The sequence below is a fragment of the Oncorhynchus mykiss genome, chromosome 22, assembly GCF_013265735.2.
Source record: "Oncorhynchus mykiss isolate Arlee chromosome 22, USDA_OmykA_1.1, whole genome shotgun sequence".
Taxonomy (NCBI): Eukaryota; Metazoa; Chordata; class Actinopteri; order Salmoniformes; family Salmonidae; genus Oncorhynchus; species Oncorhynchus mykiss.
This window is the reverse complement of record NC_048586.1, coordinates 26,205,698-26,227,059: the sequence shown is the minus strand read 5'-3', so window position 1 is coordinate 26,227,059 and position 21,362 is coordinate 26,205,698. Positions and strand designations below refer to the sequence as shown.

General features: G+C 43.9%; 1 protein-coding gene across 2 annotated transcripts in view; it reads left to right on the top strand.

The window, feature by feature from the left end:
* The first annotated feature begins 2,262 nt into the window (after positions 1-2,262).
* The window catches only part of LOC110501642 (immunoglobulin superfamily member 3), a 101,028-nt gene continuing 81,928 nt past the window's right edge, over positions 2,263-21,362 (top strand). Inside the window, exons 1-2 of one of the 2 annotated variants that reach the window (XM_021579343.2) lie at positions 2,263-3,442; positions 18,646-19,026. In XM_021579343.2, coding sequence (XP_021435018.1) covers positions 3,403-3,442; positions 18,646-19,026 — 421 coding nt within the window. In that variant the 5' untranslated portion in view covers positions 2,263-3,402. The remainder of the gene's footprint in view (positions 3,443-18,645; positions 19,027-21,362) is intronic. The other variant, XM_021579344.2, reaches the window with a different exon arrangement.

Here is a 21,362-nt window from a genome sequence, read left to right as displayed (position 1 = left end):
TTAACAATTAAAAGCATACCCATAACATGATGCATCCACCCCTATGCTTGAAAATATGGAGAGTGGTACTCAGTAACGTGTTATATTGGACTTGCCACTTTGTATTCGGAACAAAAAGTACATTTCTTTGCAACATTAAGTATTACTTTAGTGCCTTGGATGCATGTTTTGCTAAATTTGTATTCTGTACAGGCTTCCTTCTTTTCACTCTGCCAATTAGGTTAGTATTGTGGAGTAACTACAATGTTGTTGATCCATCCTCAGTTTTCTCCTATCACAGCCATTAAACTGTAATGGTTTTAAAGCTACCATTGGCCTCATGGTGAAATGCCTGAGCAGTTTCCTTCCTAACTGAGTTAGGAAGGACGCTTGTATCTTTGTAGTGACTGGGTGTATTAGTACACCATCCAAAGTGTAATTAATAACTTCACCATGCTCAAAGGGTTATTCAATGTCTGCTTTTTTTTTACGCATCTACCAATAGGTGCTCTTCTTTGCGAGGCATTGGAAAACCTCCCTGGTCTTTGTGGTTGAGTCTTTGTTTGGAATTCACTGCTCGACTGAGAGACCTTACAGATTAAATGTGTGTGGTACAGAGATGAGGTAGTCATTCAAAAATAATGTTTAACACTATTATTGCACACATAGTCCAAGCAACTTATTATGTGACTTGTTAAGCACATTTTTACTGATTAACTTTTTTACAGTGCATTCGGAAAGTATTCAGACCCCTTGACTTTTTCCACATTTTGTTACGTTACAGCCTTATTCTTAAATGGATGTAATAGTTTTTTCCCTTCATCAATCTACACACAATACCCCATAATGATAAAGCAAAAACAGGAGGCCACTGTGTTTGTGGGGACCTTTAATACAGGTAGAAACATTTCAGGGATGATCAATGGAAACAGGGTGCACCTGAGCTCAATTTCGAGTCTCATAGCAAAGGGTTTGAATACTGATGTAAACAAGGTATTTCTGTAACATAACAAAATGTGGTAAAAGGGAAGGGGTCTGAATACTTTCCAAATGCACTGTAGGCTTGACATATTAATGGGGTTGAATACGTATTGACTCAAGACGTTTCAGCTTTTCAATTGTATTTCATTTGTAAAACTTTCTAAAAAAATAATTCAACTTTGACGTTATGGGGTATCGTGTGTATGCTAGCATCCAAAAATGTCAATTTAATCCATTTTAAATTCAGGCTATAACACAACAAAATGTGGAAAATGTCAAGGGGTGTGAATACTTTCTGAAGGCATCACAATGTATGTTGTATATTTTCATAGTTTGATAACATTTGCATAGCAACTCAATTGTTGAACGCCACAGCCTTTTTAAAAGGAATAATTCAACTGTGTCACTAACAAATACTCTCATTGTAACTACAATTCACTCAAAAAGAAAAGACACCCCAGGAAATATTGCAATTAGGTTTCCACCACACAGCATTTCATTATATTTCACTCCACTGTAGAGTTTTGGATATATTGGGTGGAAGACATTATAACGACTTGGCCCTATGGCAGGAGTAGCCTACATTCCATCACATCACTATCTAATCTGTGACTGAATTGTTATGGGTTGACAGCCATCCACTAAATCCTTTGTTTTTCTCCTTTAAAAACACAGAGATTACTACTCAAAGCTGTCTATCGTTTACATCTACACCACAATTTATTTTTAAGACAAGTCCTAGGGTTAGGCTGATATATTGGAGTGTTTTCAATAGGGATATTCAGCTGTATTTTCATCATGGTTTATTTATAGTGTAAACACTGCCAAACAGTGCTCAGGTATACCATGCCAAACCAAAATATTTGGGCAGCCCTCTTGATTTCAAGTTAGCTCTAGCTGAAGTGCTGAATCCCATATATGTTGTAAACTGCTTATAGGAATCACAAGGCTTTGTGTTTATTCTCAGCTCATAGGATTAATCTATGGCCCTGTATATTTTGGAGAGAGAAATTGAAAAGCAAAAACACATGCTGTTAAATAAATCTCAAGACTATTATTATTGGTATCATAAAATTCAAGACGTAACATTTTATTCAATAAAAAGGGGCATGTAATATCCCATGCCCATACCAAGTGTATGCGCTATCCGATTTACTGCATGTGAATACATTTGGAAATTGTAAAAATAATCGTTTAGTCACGCCTTTTGGCCAATTGGAGTGGGTCGATGTCAGTCCTTACTGGGTGAATTGTAGAAAGTAACCCATGGGGCGTGGTTTCTGCTTGGGGGAGTGATTGTGTGGCATGCTAGTTAGTTTTTCAAATGGCAGGGAATACGAGATTACAGCGTTGAAAGGGAATTTCTTCCAACCAGGAAATGACATACAAGGAATACACCTAGGGAATAGTAAAAAAAATATTGATTTTAAACTGAATTTGCAGAAGAAGGACTTGACTCGAAGCCGTTGAAGAACAGCAACTGAACCTTTTGACTAAGTTATTGATCAGAAACACATCTGAAATGTGAGGTTATTCTCGCGGTGTGGGTTTATCAATATATTTGTGCCCGAACAACGCTTTGTGTAGGCTATGAACAACATTCAATTATCTGATCAACGATAAAAGACGTTTCGGATACTTTTATAAACAATTCAAATAAAAAAAAATAGGCTACTGTGGTTAATTTGCGGTGGGTTCGGTCCATTGACGAATTCGCTCGGAAGTCCATCCTATGGCACGTTAATATTATATTATGTTCTGCCGCTAGAGCGCCCGCCCATCGACTCCGATTGTTTTTTTGTTGTTGTAGCGAAGCAGTGAAAGGAGATTGATTTTACTGAACGCGTGCGTTTGGATAGCGCTATCTCCCCGGAGGAAGAGGACGCCCACTGAAATTAAGTATTTTATGTACATTCTCAACAGAAGGACTTTACGTATTTATTTTACATATTGATCCGAAAAAATCTTGATATTGGCAAAATTCTAAATAGCGCACTAACAAAGCAAGACATCTACACACGCTGGACTGTCCCTGCTGAGGTGGTTTGTCATTCTACAACGAAGGGCCGCCGCAGTCTCTCTGTCCGATGCGTAGGAAAGGAAGAGGGGTCAGGATAAGCGTCTTTTATGGGTGCATATCGTCATTGACGAAGGTGATACAGAGAAACGACACCCGAGTCTACCAAGCCCCGCATTTCAGAGCAGGATACGGCAGATAGTTGAGGGTATCCCACAGGCAGTAGGCGACTTCGCTATAGCGGATCTCAGTCTCAAGTCAACCCATCAGGTTCGATCCCCGGTGGGCACCAGACCTACCCGTCCGTCGCCCGCACAGGTGGTCTGCCATAGATCCCACCATTTCTGCCTCAAAACAGACCGAAGTTTTGCCTCGCCAAACGGATTATAGGAACGGTGTCTGAGGGGAGAGAAAGACGGAAGACAATGGGCATCCGCACACTCCTTACTGCGTGTGCGCTGCTTGGTAAGTCACGCCTGTACCTATTGGTTAGATTGGACACATAGTCATCTTTCTATTTTTTTTCTCTATTTAATTACACGAGAGAACAAATAAGAACCCCGAATGTTATTCAAGTGTTACCATGCACTTTCAAAAATAGATCAATGTGCGAATTTGTCTATTTAATTCAGAATAACAGTTCGACACCTGAGTCATAGCACACCTGCATGCCAAGACATCTGCATGACGACACACCTGGATGACAAATCCAAACTCTGAGTGTATGTAGGTGTGAGAGTGTGTGTTTGCCAATGCCACCTCAGTAGGAGTCACTGGTCTAGGGAGGGGGCATTGTCTTAGTCACTACCAATGATGTATATAAATCCATTGCTCACTACTCACTTACTTTGGACAGCTGTGTCTGTGTGTTTATCTGTTTGTGTTTCACAGCTCTATTATAGCGGTGAACAAGTTATTGTTTTTCTATCATAGTGTGTGTGGAGGGGGGAGAACTAGGTTCATGTGATATTTGGATGTAAGTCTCAGATTAACCCCCGCAGACTCAAGCTCCTCTTTCCCTGGATGAGTTGGATAACAGTGACCACATCCCCGTATTAGTGCCTGTAGTCAATACACACAGACACCTTACATTTTTCACTTTATATAGCACCCTGGGACACTCAGCTATTCTCTCTGTCATGCACATTACACACACTTTCACCGACACATATAGCATAGCCTACACAGTACACACACCAGATGGCTGCTCTGTTCCTGGATGGGAGGCATGTTATTGCTGTGGTGGGATGGATCCCTGCCATTGGGTTAGATTAACAGTCTTCTTGTTAGTTCACTTACCCTTTCAGCTGGTCAACTTCATGTAGGAGATATTGATTGATTGATAAATGTGAATAATTTTACATTTCCCAAGGTGAAATGAAGGTGTAGAATGAAATACAATACATCATAGAAATGCTTTGGGTTTCCTATAGAGATGGACAGCAGAAAAACAGAGTACAATATGTTGACTGTCTTATTTTCTACTTTACAGAAAGCTCTTACACATGGTGGTAATGTATATATGTTGCGTGTATTACCCTGTAGTTGTGGCAGAGAAAGAGAGAGCTCTGAATCCCTGAACCGTTCTGGTTTATATAACTAATAGAAAGTGTAATGGGTTGTTCAGCAGGAGGCTGGCTGGTTAAACAGTAATGGAGAGATGCTTCAGTTGTCTATACTGGCTCAACTGACTGCAGAATAGTTAGTATAGGCTCTCTATGCCTGTTTGCTGCCAAAGCCTCTGTATGCACTGATCTCAGGCCAGTTTCTCTGTGTAGTTTATATACACCAGTTGAGTCTCATGGAAACCAATTGTTATGAGGCAGTCTAACATGCAAATGTAAGTCTAGCTGACTCGTCCCTGCTAGTGCAGTATCCTAATTGCTGTCAGTTATTCATTTTACTGGCATTGAATTCACTCAACTTTGCCAATATTGTTAATGGAAGGCCAGTCTAAATGGTGTTTCCTTCTGACTATCCAATGCTCCCCACAGAATGACACACCCACACACACACTTTTAGAATGAGAGGAATTTCACCTCTTGGTCAAGGAAGAGTCAGCATTGTTTAAACATTGCTGTGAGTTTGAGTGGATCTGTTGTTGTGGATGTTACTCTGATGCTAAAACTACATTATTGGTGGTATATGACACGCTTTAGGCTTCTAACATATCTTCCAGCTGTTTGGCCAGCAGATGACCTGGGTTTGTGTATCTATGTGCGAGTGCCTATGTATACATACAGAGCAAGCATGTCTAGACAGTGCTCATAATGCAATTGCTCACCCTGTCCCTGGCTGTACATCTGTGTGCATTCTACAGAGGCTTGGCTGGGAAGCGTGTTTCTCCTGTGTGTGTGCATGTTTTTAGGATATTCCCGTTTTGTAAAGGTCTTTGACTTTGCTTTTATGTTATTTTGCTAATATTTGACTCATTTCAGGAAACTAGATGTATGTCACACGTCTCTATTTCACAGGAGAGGAATTTAAATGTAGACATGATTCTTTAAAAAATATCCAAATGCATTTTTTTGGCAGAAATGCCATCTGGAACATGTGAACTTTCATGTGCCTTATTAACAAACGTGTATGCCATCTGTAAATATGAGTAAAATTGTTAAATTACAAACCTAGTTGGTTTAGCCACGGAAAAAGGCAGGAACCTTCCCACTATGTCAGGATTGGCTGACATAATGGATGGGCTGGACATGCCGAGACATGAGTTCGGATTGGTCTGCCATATAGCATGCTTCTGTCTATAACATGAGCTGCTTAGTATGTAGGCTTAAAAAAAATGTATAATGAAGAACTGCACAAGTGTTGCTCCTCCTCTCTACTTTCTGGAAGACAGTCCTGCCATGCTGACTCTCTCTGACTCTGAAAATGAATCCGACAATGAGGAAATCCCTGATTTTAGGTAAAAACATTTTAATTGAACCAGACATTGTAGAGTCTTCTGATGACAGTGACGGGGAAGCCAACAGTGTTGTTGGTATCACAGAAGAAGTGGACCGAGTTTAGAAATCAGTTGAATGCCGGTGGATGATAGCTAAGGAGAGGGCAACCGTGACAGAGAGGGAAATGTAAGATAGTCCAGCTAGCATTTTCAGATATTATATATTTGTAATTTTGTCAGTCATTTTCATTGCCAGTTAAAGTGTACTGTTAACTAACCAATGTTAGTTGGCTGGCTTGCTAGCTAATGTTATGTGTATGATCTGTGTGGTAATATTATTCATATCTCAGAAATCCATTTGCATTGCTAGTTACAGCCTAATGTTAGTTAACCAACTAGGTTCAATGTTAGTTCGCTATCTTTAGCTACCTGCAGATTCATGCATGGTGGCTAGCTATGACAATCAGTTTGTATTGATAGTAGTATGGGTTGGGATTATTGCTGTGTTCAAAACAACTGGGAAATCGCAGACATCAGTGCAAATACGACAACTGGGAAGTCGTTTCGAACGGTCATCCAACTCGGAATTCCAACTTTATGACCTGAAGATCACTGATATCATGATTTGACCTTGTATTAGTTCCCAGTTCTTTTGAAAGCACCATTAGGTTCATTGTTTAGCTTGCTAGCTACATGTCTAAACAAACGTCTCCACTTCACCAGATGATTACAGGACCCATCAAGTTAGCCAGGTGTGGGTAAGAATCATCGAATAATTATAAAATATTAATCTGGAAACATTCTATTTTTGATATTGCTACTGTGCAAAAATGCAAGTAACCATTTCACTGTAGCATTTAGATCTTATGTATCCTGTGCATGTGACAAACTTTGATTAGGATATAGGTGTCGATAAAGTGTTTTTTTTTAATCTGGAGTTTTTCCTTATTGAAGGCTACTACTTAAACCACTTTTAGTTTAGAAATCTTAGGTTGTTTACTACACTAACTTACTAACTCTGTTTAGCACATGGCCTCACATGTGAATCCTTAATGTGTGGGTGGGGCTAAGGCTTATGAGGGTGTTAACTATGCTGAATAGGTGTAGATGAGAAGAGCCCTCCAGTAGGTGTACCAAAACATTCAAGGGCCATTTTATCAACTTTCAAAGCAGAATTACTTTCCCATTGTTCCTCAACTGCATTGTATCACATACCATTTTGTAGTCTCTACTTTTATACAATGTACATCTGGAGGCTTTTCTGTGTGTGTGTTCTGAAAGTGTGTGTGTTTGTGTGTTCTGAAAGTGTGTTTGTGTGTTCTGAAAGTGTGTGTGTGTGTAGTGTACCCATAACATCACGATACTTCATCACATTGTTTCCCTCTATCTGGCTTGTTTACCTGACAACAGCAAGACCACTACAAACTTCATTCACTTACTGTACCCCACCGGCTTCTCTTTCAACTCCTCATGAATATTCAGAGATACAAGTCATTGATAGGTTGTTGTCTGCTTCGGGCTGAGAGAGAGCACAACTTTTTGATTGGTGAAGGATCAGTAGACCAGAAAGATAAAATGAGTCTGGACATCACACCCAGTCCTGCCTCCGTAAGTACTTGGGTAGTTTGTTTCCTTTGATGGTAAGTCTTTAGAGAACAGTGTGTGCGCACGCAGCCAGAGCAGGAGTCAGTTTTACAGTTGCCCTCGGGGCTAGAGTGGACCCTGTAATGCTGAGTTAACACAAAGGTGGGGACATTCCCACCTAACTGTCACTGCTGCTAACTACTGCCTCAACACACACTCCTCTCACACTGGAGGGTTTTAAGTCAATTTTACTAAAGCACTGCGACCTACTGTTACACTCAGTAAAAACCTGGTGCTGCTCTCTCAACATAGTTTAGGATACATTCTCTGGACATTAAAGATAAATGGGAAAAGGGCCTGCTTATTTTTAATCTCCTTCCTGCTTAAATGAATCCGGTGCCTGTCTGCAGCATCTGGTTTGTGTCTGGATGGAGTAACTCTGTAGTGTCTGCATTGTTTCTTTCTGTCGTGGTGAACTCTGTATAGCAGCACATCCTGTTGGAGGTCATGATCTCTTTGACCTCAGAGCTGATCACCAGAGTTCTGACAGCTGTTGATGATTTTACAGTTGTGATTGCAGGCCTAAATCATTTAGGGCACATTTTTTGTGCGTGTTTGTGTCTTTATGTCTGAGGAACCTTCTCTCAGATAAGATAAAAGGCAGTTTAACTGGTCTGTTGGGTTTGGGGGGTTAATTCCTTGACATCCCAACCCCTCTTCACTTTAAATACCACCATAAACTACCATCCCCTTTGAAAACCTCCCTTTTACATTTTTATTTATTTATTTAACTAGGCAAGTCAGTTAAGAACAAATGATTATTTTCAATGACAGCCTAGGTGGGTTAACAGTGGGTTAACTGCCTTGTTCAGGGGCAGAACGACAGACTTTTACCTTGTCAGGGCAGGGATTCAATCTTGCGACCTTTCGGTTACAAGTCCAATGCTCTAACCACTAGGCCACCTGCCGCCCCTTCTCCTCTCCTTGGTTTAGAAGGGTGAGTAGGATGAGGTTGTCCCCTAGACACTGGTCCAAAATCAGTTTTGCCTAATGGTTAGGATTTCTAGGGGGTAAGCTGATATTAGAAATGTGCCTAGGTGCAACTTCTACTCAGAGCTCTGTTAGATAACAGGGTAGCCCAGATTCCACTCCTCCAGATCCACCCACAATACTTGGGTTTACATACCCAGAATCCTCGCTGGATTCTCTACCCAAACACAGCCTCAGTGGGATGCGCATGACACGCAGGGTTACTATGGAGACAGCTCCCCTGCTGCACAGCACATCCACAGACTCTGTGACACACACACACACACACACACACACACACAACAGTACACACACACACACACAACAGTGCACACCCCCATGGCTGTTTTTTAGATTGAAAACAAAAGGTGAATAGGATACAGTCAGCATGGGTCTGAGCTAAGATAACCCACAGGGAAGTTGGAGGCATCTGATCTGATTCTCAATTCAAATCCCTGTAACTCAAGAGGGAAACACTGTGTGTGTGTTGGTGAGAGAGACTGAGAGAAACTGTGAGAGACTGTCTTTGTGTACGAGCTTGTACGTGTGTGTGGCTTTGCTTCACTCGCACCCTGAATGCCAAACTGACTGACAATGGTAGAGAAGTCTGTTTGAAGAGTCTAATTATTAGTTAATTAGTTTCCTTTCCAATCTGGGGCTTAATACACAAAAAGGTAGCGATGGAGAGCAAGCTGTCATACAGAGCTATTAACGTGTGGGTTTGGATAATTATAGAAGACTGAAAGTTGGATTTATAGTGTTACATTAACTTCAGCAGCTGTCTGGAGTTTGTACGTACACATGTGATGAGTGTGTGCGCTCCTGGATTGCAGATGTGTGTGTCTCATTTAAAGGAAAGGTGTTTGTAAAACCTTAAACTGTTTTTGTTGTTGATGTTCTGTGTTTGTGAATGTATGGGGATAGTTCTATGTCCATCTCTTTGTCATGTTGTTGGCTGGTCTGATAGGGTTTAAGGCCCTGGGGAGCAGAGAGGGGGGGAGAGAGGGCTTTTGCACAGGGAAGCAGGTGGCTATATGGAGTTAATGGACTGTGGGAAGGGGGGCAGAGGGGGACACTTCAGATGGGACAGGACAGGGGGCAGAGTACGGTCTCTGTGTGTGAGACACTGTCTGTGTGCTACAGTAGGTTTATTATATGGATGAGTGAGTTGGTCACAAACACTAAATTTTTAACCATGTCCATTATGGACAGAGGCGAGAGAGGAGCTGGGCGACTTTAGCCTTCCCCACCATCAATCTCATGAATGAATTATGGGTTGGGATGGGTAGAGACACACTCAGAGAGGTTCCCCCTGGTGTTCTCGGCCTGGTCTGAGCAGCTGTGATGGGGTCATGTGTATGGTGGCCCAGGAGGGCCATGAATTAGAGCTAGTTGACATGAAGAGACCAGGACCTTACATGACACTGCACTAACATGAGAGGAGACTCCCCAAAGTGTAAGAATGAGCCAGCTCTGCCTCTGCAAGTGTATGACTGACTGACTGAGCAGTGCTTGATGTTCTCTGTACACTCCGGCTGCGGTCTCTGTTCTTGCTCAGAGGTTGGACCTTAGCCACTACACAACTGCTTAACAAAACTCACCTTCTGAGCCTTTCTCCCCCTCTCTCTATACCCGTCTGCCCGCCCCCCCCCCCCTTTCCCTCTCTGCGCCCCCATGTTGAGATGAGGTAATAGCAGACATGATGGTCTGGTCTATCTCTCTCTCTCTCTCAGCCTGGTATTGTTGGTGGCTGCAGGGCTAATTTTGACCTGAGAGAAGCAGGGGGAGGGAAGGACTGAGGATTGCTTAAGGGACAGAAATTACTGAGTTGAAACACACCTGCCTTTTTCCCCTCAGTCTCTTTCCAGCCATTTCTCTTTCTGCCTTTATATTTTTTCTCCTTTCGCTCTTTCGTTCTCATTTTCCCTCTCTCTCCTCCTCTCGCTCCATCTCCTGTCTATTCCCTCTTTCCCCTCCTCCCTCTCTATTAGTCAGTGGTAAGGGCTGGTGGTCAGTCATCACAGTGCTCTGCCGGCCAGTCTTTTAACTGGTGTGTGATGGTGGGTAAATTACACAGAGGCTGTGCTGCTGGACTACTCTGCTGTGTGCCTTGAGTGATTTGTAGCTGCCTGTAAAAACACCCTCTCAGCCCTACTGACTGACTGTCTACTGACTGACTGTCTGTCTACTTACTGACTGTCTGTCTGTCGACTGACTGTCTGTCTGTCTACTGACTGACTGTCTGTCTACTGACTGACTACTGACTGACTGACTGACTGTCTGTCTGTCTGTCTACTGACTGACTACTGACTGTCTACTGACTGACTGTCTACTGTCTACTGACTGACTGTCTACTGACTGACTGTCTGTCTACTGTCTACTGACTGACTGTCTGTCTACTGACTGTCTGTCTACTGACTGACTGTCTACTGACTGTCTACTGTCTACTGACTGACTGTCTACGGTCTACTGACTGTCGACTGACTGACTGACTGTCGACTGACTGACTGACTGTCGACTGACTGACTGACTGTCGACTGACTGACTGACTGACTGACTGTCGACTGACTTACTGACTGACTGACTGTCGACTGACTGGGCCGAGGAAGGCTGAGGGCAGAGATGGAGTCTGTTGCATTGTGATTGTTTGACCTCATAAACCCACAGTGTTGCCATAACTAAAGCCTGTCTCTCTTCCAAATCTTTGAAAAGAGATGTCAATTAGGATAGGATTTTGAGAGGGTTAAAGTGGTATGAAAAAATATATATGCGTGGATGCATTTAACTTCTTTGGGCAGGTGGGACGGTAGCGTCTAGAGTGACTTAGAGTAGTGAGCGCATACAGTTTCATATTGGTCCCCTGTGGGAATCCAACCCACAGCCCTGGCATAGCAAGCGCCATGCTCTGCCAACTGAGCCACACAGGACCAGTTCAATTCAGAGTCCTATAAAGGCTAAAGATGAGAGCTCTGGCTGTCTGTTATACTGGCTCTGAGAGGTCTGGCTGTCTGTTATACTGGTTCTGAGAGAGAGGTCTGGCTGTCTGTTATATTGGTTCTGAGAGAGAGGTCTGTCTACATTATAGAGGTCGACCGATTAATCGGAATGGCCGATTTAATTAGATTTCAAGTTTTCATAACAATCGCAAATCGGTATTTTTGGACACCGATTTGGACGATTTTAAATTATTATTATTATTATTATTATTTTTTTTTTTTTTTTACACCTTTAACTAGGCAAATCAGTTAAGAACACATTCTTATTTTCAATGACGGCCTTTTACCTTGTCAGCTCGGCCATGCAATCTTGCAACCTTACGGTTAACTAGTCCAGCGCTCTAACCACCTGCTTTACATTGCACTCCACGAGGATCCTGCCTGTTACGCGAATGCAGTAAGAAGCCAAGGTAAGTTGCTAGCTAGCATTAAACTTATCTTATAAAAAAACAATCAATCAATCATAATCACTAGTTAATGGTTGATGATATTACTAGTTTATCTAGTGTGTTGCATATAATCAATGCGATGCACATTCGCGAAAAAGGACTGTCGTTGCTCCAATGTACCCAACCATAAAGATCAATGCCTTTCTTAAAATCAATACACAAGTATATATTTTTAAACCTGCGTATGAGTTAATATTGCCTGCTAACATGAATTTCTTTTAACTAGGGAAATAGTGTCACTTCTCTTGCAACAGAGTCGGGATATAGGCAGCAGTTTGGGCCGCCTGGCTCGTTGCGATCTGTGTGAAGACTATTTCTTCCTAACAAAGACAGCCAACTTTGCCAAACGGGAGATGATTTAACAAAAGAGAACAATTTGCGAAAAAAGCACAATTGTTGCACGAATGTACCTAACCATAAACATTAATGCCTTTCTTAAAATCAATACATAGAAGTAGATATTTTTAAACCTGCATATTTAGCTAAAAGAAATTCAGGTTAGCAGGCAATATCAACCAGGTGAAATTGTGTCACTTCTCTTGCGTTTCACTGCACGCAGAGTCAGGGTATATGCAACAGTTTGGGCTGCCTGGCTCGTGCAAACTAATTTGCCAGAATTTTACGTAATTATGACATAACATTGAAGGTTGTACAATGTAACAGGAATATTTCGACTGATTGATGCCACCGGTTAGATAAAATACGGAACGGTTCCGTATTTCACTGAAAGAATAAACGTTTTGTTTTCAAGATGATAGTTTCCGGATTCTACCATATTAATGACCAAAGGCTCGTATTTCTGTGTGTTATTATGTTATAATTAAGTCTATGATTTGATAGAGCAGTCTGACTGAGCGATGGTAGGCACCAGCAGGCTCGTAAGCATTCATTCAAACAGCACTTTCGTGCTTCAAGCATTGCGCTGTTTATGACTTCAAGCCTATCAACTCCCGAGATTAGGCTGGTGTAACCGATTTGAAATGGCCAGCTAGTTAGCGGGGTGCGCGCTAATAGCGTTTCAATCGGTGACGTCACTCGCTCTGAGACTTGGAGTAGTTGTTCCCCTTGCTCTGCAAGGACCGCGGCTTTTGTGGAGCGATGGGTAACGCTGCTTCGAGGGTGGCTGTTGTCGCTGTGTTCCTGGTTCGAGCCCAGGTAGGAGCGAGGAGAGGGACGGAAGCTATACTGTTACACTGGAAATACTAAAGTGCCTATAAGAACATCCAAATAGGCAAAGCTAGATGAAGTACAAATCGTATAGAGAGAAATAGTCCTATAATTCCTATAATAACTACAACCTAAAACTTCTTACCTGGGAATATTGAAGACTCATGTTAAAAGGAACCACCAGTTCTCATGTTCTGAGCGAGGAACTTAAACGTTAGCTTTTTTACATGGCACATATTGCACTTTTACTTTCTTCTCCAACACTTGGTTTTTGCATTATTTAAACCAAATTTAAAATGTTTCATTATTTATTTGTAGCTAAATTGATTTTATTGATGTATTATATTAAGTTAAAATAAGTGTTCATTCAGTATTGTTGTAATTGTCATTATTACAAATACATTTAAAAAATTGTCCGATTTAATCGGTATCGGCTTTTTTTGGTCCTCCAATAATCGTTATCGGCGTTGAAAAATCATAATCGGTCGACCTCTACTACATTACAGCTTCTCACAGAATAACACTGGTGAAAGGATCCCATCCAATCTATAATAAAATAGATGTAATGTAAGAGCAGCATTAATATGAATCCAGGCCCATATTAATGTAATATGTAGAGAAATAGGCCTGACATCTGCAGTCCTCTGAAATGAATTGATGGCTAACAGGGTCCATTTCTTTCAAATGTAAATGTGAATTGTCTGTCTGTCTGTCTGTCGAAATGGGTGATAATAAAGGGGCATGATGTTAAGGGATTCCTTAGGGAGAGATTTAACCCGAGTCTAGAGCGGGAAAACGCACACAGTGAAGTATACTCAATGTGTTTCAGTGTGCCTCCGTCATGTAGCACCGGTTTGCGTCAAGAACTGCAACGCTGCTGGGTTTTTCCGCACTAAACAGTTTCCCATGTGTATCAAGAATGTTCCACCACCCAAAGGACATCCAGCCAACTTGTCACAACTGTGGGAAGTATTGGAATCAACATGCTATCGACACCTTGTAGAGTCCATACCAAGACTAATTCAGGCTGTTCCAAATGTTTGGTGTTACTCAGTGTACGTCTGCAATTGTCTTTCTCAAAAAAATGAACACTCACTCAAGTAATCGAATACTAATAAAGATATTATATTCCCATCTGTAAGGCTGAGTCTATTTATTTATTTATTTAAGCTATATTCATAATCTATCCCCTTTTCAGTGCCTTTAGTTGCCTTACCTCCACACTTCTTACCCTTCAAAGTAGTGTGTTTGGTGGAGGAGTTGAGACAGGACTGGGATTGTGTCCTCTCTACTCTGTAGTATGGCCCATATGGAGGAGCCAGCTGTGTGTGTAAATAGATCCACCTGGGCATTGGACCAGCCAGGCAGCGTTGGCATGTGCAGCGCTCAGCCCTTAGCATCCTGGGTATAATGAGGAATGAAGGGGGGAGGGAGGGAGAGGTAACAGGACTGTCTTATGTCTCCACTGATGCCAGCAGGATGACAAAAGATGGATGGCTTCAAATATGATAAGCTGTACCGTGTGTTTGTGTGTAACTCCCACCTTAGCAGGTGTGTGTAATTATCCTGTGAGGGTTGGAGTAAGCTGGCGGTGTGAGTGCTAACAGTACAGTGCTGTGAGATGATGCTGTTTTCCAGCCACAAATGATTGGATTAGTGTGTGACCCCCCCCTTCCACTTAGCATAATCCTCTTTACAGCTTCCTCTTTTGTGTGTGTGTGTGTATGTGTGTGCATAAGTTGTTGTTTATGCAAAAAGCTTCCAAGTCCATTCCTCTATGACCCGCCTGACATTGACTGCCTGCCTTTGCAGGTGGCGACGGTGTTACAGTGAGAGACTGACAGTGGGCTGTTGGTGGTAGAGAACGGGCTATAAAGGGCTTGTAAATGAACGCTACCAGTACCAGGGGCAGCGAGTGATAAAGACAGTGCAGCCAGAGGTGAAGAGGCAGCCAGATGGAGGGTACAGAGGTGAAGAGGCAGCCAGATGGAGGGTACAGAGGGATTAGTTTGTAGGGATAGAGTGATCAGTTAGAGGTCTGGAGGGGTTGGTATGTAGTTGTCAGCCTCTCAAAACAGCCTGCAGAGTGCTGTGTTGCTTTGAAGTCTCACAGAGCCTCGTAAATCCTGCCTGAAAAGATGCAGAGAACCGCGAGGCACAGAGGAGAGACAGGAATTTACTCCGAGAGAGAGGAAGGGAAGCGGGAGAGAGACTGGAGGGAGCGAGAAAGCGTAGAGGGGGAGAGGCTGGGTTTATGAGGAGAGGGAGAGTGTGATGAGAGAGAGAGACGGGAGGAGAGAGAGCCTGACAGAAAACTGAGAGTGAGGTGGGGGAGGTGAATAATGGTTTCAGTGCTCATACAATATGAGCAGTAGCAGCCTAATCATGTGGTGAGTAATGTATTGTTGGCAGTAATACTGGACCAGGGCAGCAGTAACATGAGCATCAGGGAATACAGCACCATGACTCTGATCTCTATGTGGTCAGACTGAATGGCGCCCTGGTTACTAATGGTCTGGTATTATGTTAATATCTTCTCTTATTGACAACACAACAGAACCACAGAGAGTGGACGAGAGAGGACAGAAAGAGAGTGGACGAGAGAGGACAGAAAGAGAGTGGACGAGAGAGGACAGAAAGAGAGTGGACGAGAGAGGACAGAAAGAGAGTGGACGAGAGTGGACAGAAAGAGAGTGGACAGAAAGAGAGTGGACAGAAAGAGAGTGGACAGAAAGAGAGTGGACGAAATATGACCGAAATTGAGTGTATGAGAGAGGACCGAAAGAGTGAGGAAGGGAGTGAGGTGAGGTATTCCACACATTGAGGTATTCCACACATTAAATGAGGTATTCCACACATTAAATATCACACATTTAGTGCAGATAAAAACATCAGTATTTTGGCAAGATTGCTATTTTCCTGGAGGCCTCTCTCTTCTCTTTATCCCCCTGAGACGTTTTAGTGTGTTTAACTGTCCTGCCTGTGAGTTCATGGCCAGTTCTATCTTATTGTGGTCCATTGGAGAAGTGAAGCCTTGGAGTGATTCATTTTTATAATTTTTTTGTTCTCAAACGCTGTTCTTATTGAATTGAAATCCCTTTCAACTGAGGCAGCCAAAAACAAATCAGAGATTTGTAACGCTTTTGTGAGCTCATGAGCAAAATGTGCCTCAAAATGGAAAAAAAAAACAAAGGACCACAAAACAAAACCAAGAAGGATCGAAATATGAGGAAAAACACCATCTTACTCTCACACTATAGCACGCGCACACACAACGTTTTCTCTCGTTTTGTCGACTCGCTGAGCACAGTCTGGATGCATTTGTTAATTTTTCAACTAGATATACAACTAGATATTCTTTTATTTTCTGCACGCATGCGTAGACACACACACACACACACACACACCTGATCACTGACAGCTATGAGACAGCTTAAAGGGAGGAGGTCAGAGACCTGGCAGTGTGTGCCAGGACAACAACCTCTCCCTCAATGTGAGCAAGACAAAAGTAGCTGATCGTGGACTACAGGACAAGGTGGGCCGAACAGCCCCCCAGTAACATTGACAGGGCTGTAAGTGAAGCGGGTTGAGAGTTTCAAGTTCCTTCGTGTCCACATCACCAACAAACTATCATGGTCCAAACCAGCCAATAAAGTCCTGACGGGGGCACAACAACACCTTTTGCCCCTCAGGAGACTGAAAAGATTTGGCATGGGTCCCCAGATCCTCAAAGTTCTACAGCTGCACCATCGAGAGCATCACAGCCTGGTATGGCAACTGCTCGCCATCCGACCGTAAGGCACTACAGAGGGTAGTGCGTACGGCCCAGTACATCACTGGGGCCAAGCTTCCTGTCATCCAGGACCTCTATATTAGGCAGTGTCAGAGGAAGGCCTAAAAAATGGTTAAAGACTCCAGTCACCCAAGTCATAGACTGTTCTCTCTGCTACCGCACGGCACGCGGTACCGGAGCACCAAAAGGCTTCTTAACAGCTTCTACACCCAAGCCATAAGACTGCTGAACAATTAATCAAATGGCCACCCTGACTATTTACATGGACCCCCCCCCCCCCCCACCCTTTTTGTTTTTACACTGCTGTTTCTCGCTGTTTATTATCTATACATAGTCACTTTAGCCCTACCTACATGTCCAAATTACCTTGACGAACCTGTACCCCCTGCACATTGACTGGGTACCGGTACCCCCTGCACATTGACTGGGTACCGGTACCCCCTGCACATTGACTCGGTACCGGTACCCCCTGCACATTGACTCGGTACCGGTACCCCCTGCACATTGACTCGGTACCGGTACCCCCTGCACATTGACTCGGTACCGGTACCCCCTGCACATTGACTCGGTACCGGTACCCCCTGCACATTGACTCGGTACCGGTACCCCCTGCACATTGACTCGGTACCGGTACCCCCTGCACATTGACTCAGTACCGGTACCCCCTGCACATTGACTCGGTACCGGTACCCCCTGCACATTGACTCGGTACCGGTACCCCCTGCACATTGACTCGGTACCGGTACCCCCTGCACATTGACTCGGTACCGGTACCCCCTGCACATTGACTCGTTATTGTTATTTTATTGTATTTTATTTAATAAAGATTTTCTTAACTATTTCTTCAACTGCATTGTTGGTTCAGGGCTTGTAAGTAAGCATTTCGCTATAAGGTCTACTTACACCTGTTGTATTTGGCGCATGTGACAAATAATAAAAAGTAACACAATAAAATAACAATAATGAGGCTATATACAGGGGTACAAATAACATTTGATTTGATTTTGTCACACAGTCAGTCAACAGTGAATGAAAAATGGGGAATGGGAGAGAAAGTTACTGCGAGAGAGTGATCAATGAGGAAGAGTGGATGTTGGAAGTTTAAATCTGAAATATTAATGTACTTTGTTGTGCCTACAGACACAGCCTCTCTGTGAGGTCTCTGTGAAAGACACACACAGCTGTGTTCTGCAGTTGGTCATGTAGACCGGAAGCAGTGTCTAGTCCCCTTCTGTTCGGGATTGGTGTGTGCCTGCATGCTTTTGCCTGTGCTGCTGTGTATTGTCTGCTCTTCTTTCAAATGTCCGTTTTATTAACGGAGTCTGTGTGTACTGTGATCTCCCTCAGCTGAAACTGACCACAGGTGTTTCAATTGACATGAATATCCTCCACCAAGAACTAAAATAACAACCTTGCATGACCCCTGTCCCGTGTGTGTGTGATGCGCATGACCTCTCAGTTTCATGGCTCCTGGTCACAGTATTATAACAGCCTGACACTGACCTCATATTTCATAATTCCCCACGGTCTCTCTTTCTGTAGTGTGTGTGTGTGTGTGTGACACTACAGGGCTGTTTCTTCAGGACACTGAGTGGACATGTCATGTTGACTCGGTTCCTCTTGGGAGAGTGCTGGAGCTAAAGCTCCCAGGATGCTAAATGTTTTAACAGCAGTTTTGTAACCAATGTTCTTTGCGTCTCTCCCTCTTTCCCCTTTTCTCTCTCTCTCCCCCCTTCTCCTCCCTACCTCTCGCCCAGCAGGTGTGAGCGTGGCACAGAGGGTAGTGACCGTTCAGAGCGGACCGCTGGTACGGACGGAGGGCAGTCACGTGACCATCTGGTGCAACGTGACTGGCTACAAGGAGGGTGTGGAGCAGGACTTTGAGTGGTCCATGTACCTGACCTCGGTGCCCGACCGCGAGATCCGCATCGTGAGCACGGCCCAGTCCAACTATGCGTACGCGGTGTACGCCCAGAGGGTCAACAGTAAGGAGATCTGGGTCGAGAGGCTGACCAGGGACTCAGCCCTGCTCCACATCACCAAGGTCCAGGCCAGAGACCAGGGGCTGTTTGAGTGTTACACCCCCAACACAGACGGACAGTACCTCGGCTCCTACAGCGCCCGCACCAACCTCACCGGTGAGTCCATGTTACAACACAATACACCAAGGCTGTGTCCCAAATGGCACCCTCTTCTCTGTATAGTGAACCACTTTTAAACTGGGCCTACATGGGGCATAATCACTAGCTGTTAGGATGTCTACATATGATACAGTGGTCTCCAACCCTGGTGTTTGAAAGCTACATGGTGTGGATGTTTTTGTTCTAGCCAAGCACCAACACATCTTATTCAACTAATCAATGTCTTGATTAGAAGACTGTATTGTTGAACAGAAGCCTGCGCACCCTGTGGCTCTCCCAGGACCAGGGTAGATGCGTACATACAGGGTAGATGAGGGTAGATGCGTACATACAGGGTAGATACAGGGTAGATGAGGGTAGATGCGTACATACATGGTAGATGAGGGTAGATGCGTATATTTGAGGGTAGATGCGTACATACAGGGTAGATGAGGGTAGATGCGTACATTTGAGGGTAGGTGCGTACATACATGGTAGATGAGGGTAGATGCGTATATTTGAGGGTAGATATGCGTACATACAGGGTAGATGAGGGTAGATGCGTACATTTGAGGGTAGGTGCGTACATACAGGGTAGATGAGGGTAGATGCATACATACAGGGTAGATTAGGGTAGGTATGCGTACATAAAGGGTAGATGAGGGTAGAAATGCATACATTGAGGGTAGATATGCGTGCATAGAGGGTAGATTAGGGTAGATGCGTACATTTGAGGGTAGATGCGTACATTTGAGGGTAGGTGCGTACATACAGGGTAGATGAGGGTAGATGCATACATACAGGGTAGATTAGGGTAGGTATGCGTACATAAAGGGTAGATGAGGGTAGATATGCGTGCATAGAGGGTAGATATGCGTGCATAGAGGGTAGATCCGTACATACAGAGCAGATGACGGTACATACAGGGTAGATGAGGGTAGATCCGTACATACAGGGTAGATGAGGGTAGATCCGTACATACAGGGTAGATGAGGGTAGATGCGTACATTGCTCAGGGCAGTTAACCAAAGGTGTACACTGTGAAGTTATTGCTTTGGCAATGGGGTCATATGGGAGGATAAGCCTAGTCATTGAGAATGTATGTGACTGGATCAGAGATCGGGAGGAAGTGTTCAGTGTCTCAGTGTGCCTCCTGTCTTGGGTCGGGGCAAATCTTGCCCCATCTTTCTCTCACCCCCCCCCCCCCCCCCCCCCTCCTCCTCCTTTCCCCCGTGTCAGTCTGTCACCAGCATCAATTTCTCTGTGACACACAAACACACACATAGAAATCCACTCGAACATTCCCAACATTCAAAGCACAGCTGGTATGGGTGAGAATTCCACTCAGAATCTGGTTCCCGTCATATCTTCATCTCTGAGGCTGGTGAACTTGCTCTGAGAGAGAGGTCAGAGTTCACGCCAAGTGCTCATGGGAGTAACCTATGTTAACCCACAGTATGTTAATAAACTCAGACGTCCTCTCACTGTCAATTGCGTTTATTTTCAGCAAACCTAACTTGTAAATATTTGTATGAACATAGCAAGATTCAACAATTGAGACATAAACTGAACAAGTTCCACAGACATGTGATGAACAGAAATGGAATAATGTGTCCCTGAACAAAGGGGGGTCAAAAGTAACAGTCAGTATTTGGTGTGGCCACCAGCTGCATTAAGTACTGCAGTGCATCTCCTCCTCATGGACTGCACCAGATTTGCCAGTTCTTGCTGTGTTACCCCACTCTTCCACCAAGACACCTGCAAGTTCCTGGACATTTCTGGGGGGAATGGCCCTAGCCCTCACAACAGGTCCCAGACAGGCTCAATGGAATTGAGATCCGGGCTCTTTGCTGGCCATAGCAGAACACTGACATTCCCGTTTTGCAGGAAATCACGCACAGAACGAGCAGTATGTCTGGTGGCATTGTCATGCTGGAGGATCATGTCAGGATGAGCCTGCAGGAAGGGTACCACATGAGGGAGGAGGATGTCTTCCCTGTAACGCACAGCGTTGAGACTGCCTGCAATGACCACAAGCTCAGTCCAATGATGCTGTGACACACCACCCCAGACCATGACCCACCCTCCACCTTCAAATCGATCCTACTCCAGAGTACAGGCCTCGGTGTAATACTCATTCCTTCAACGATAAACGCGAATCCGACCATCACCCCTGGTGAGACAAAACCACGACTAGTCAGTGAAGATCACTTTTTGCCAGTTCTGTCTGGTCCAGCGATGGTGGGTTTGTGCCCATAGGAGACATTGCCGGTTATGTCTGGCGAGGACCTGCCTTACAACAGGCCTACAAGCCCTCAGGCCTACAAGCCCTCAGTCCAGCCTATTGAGGACAG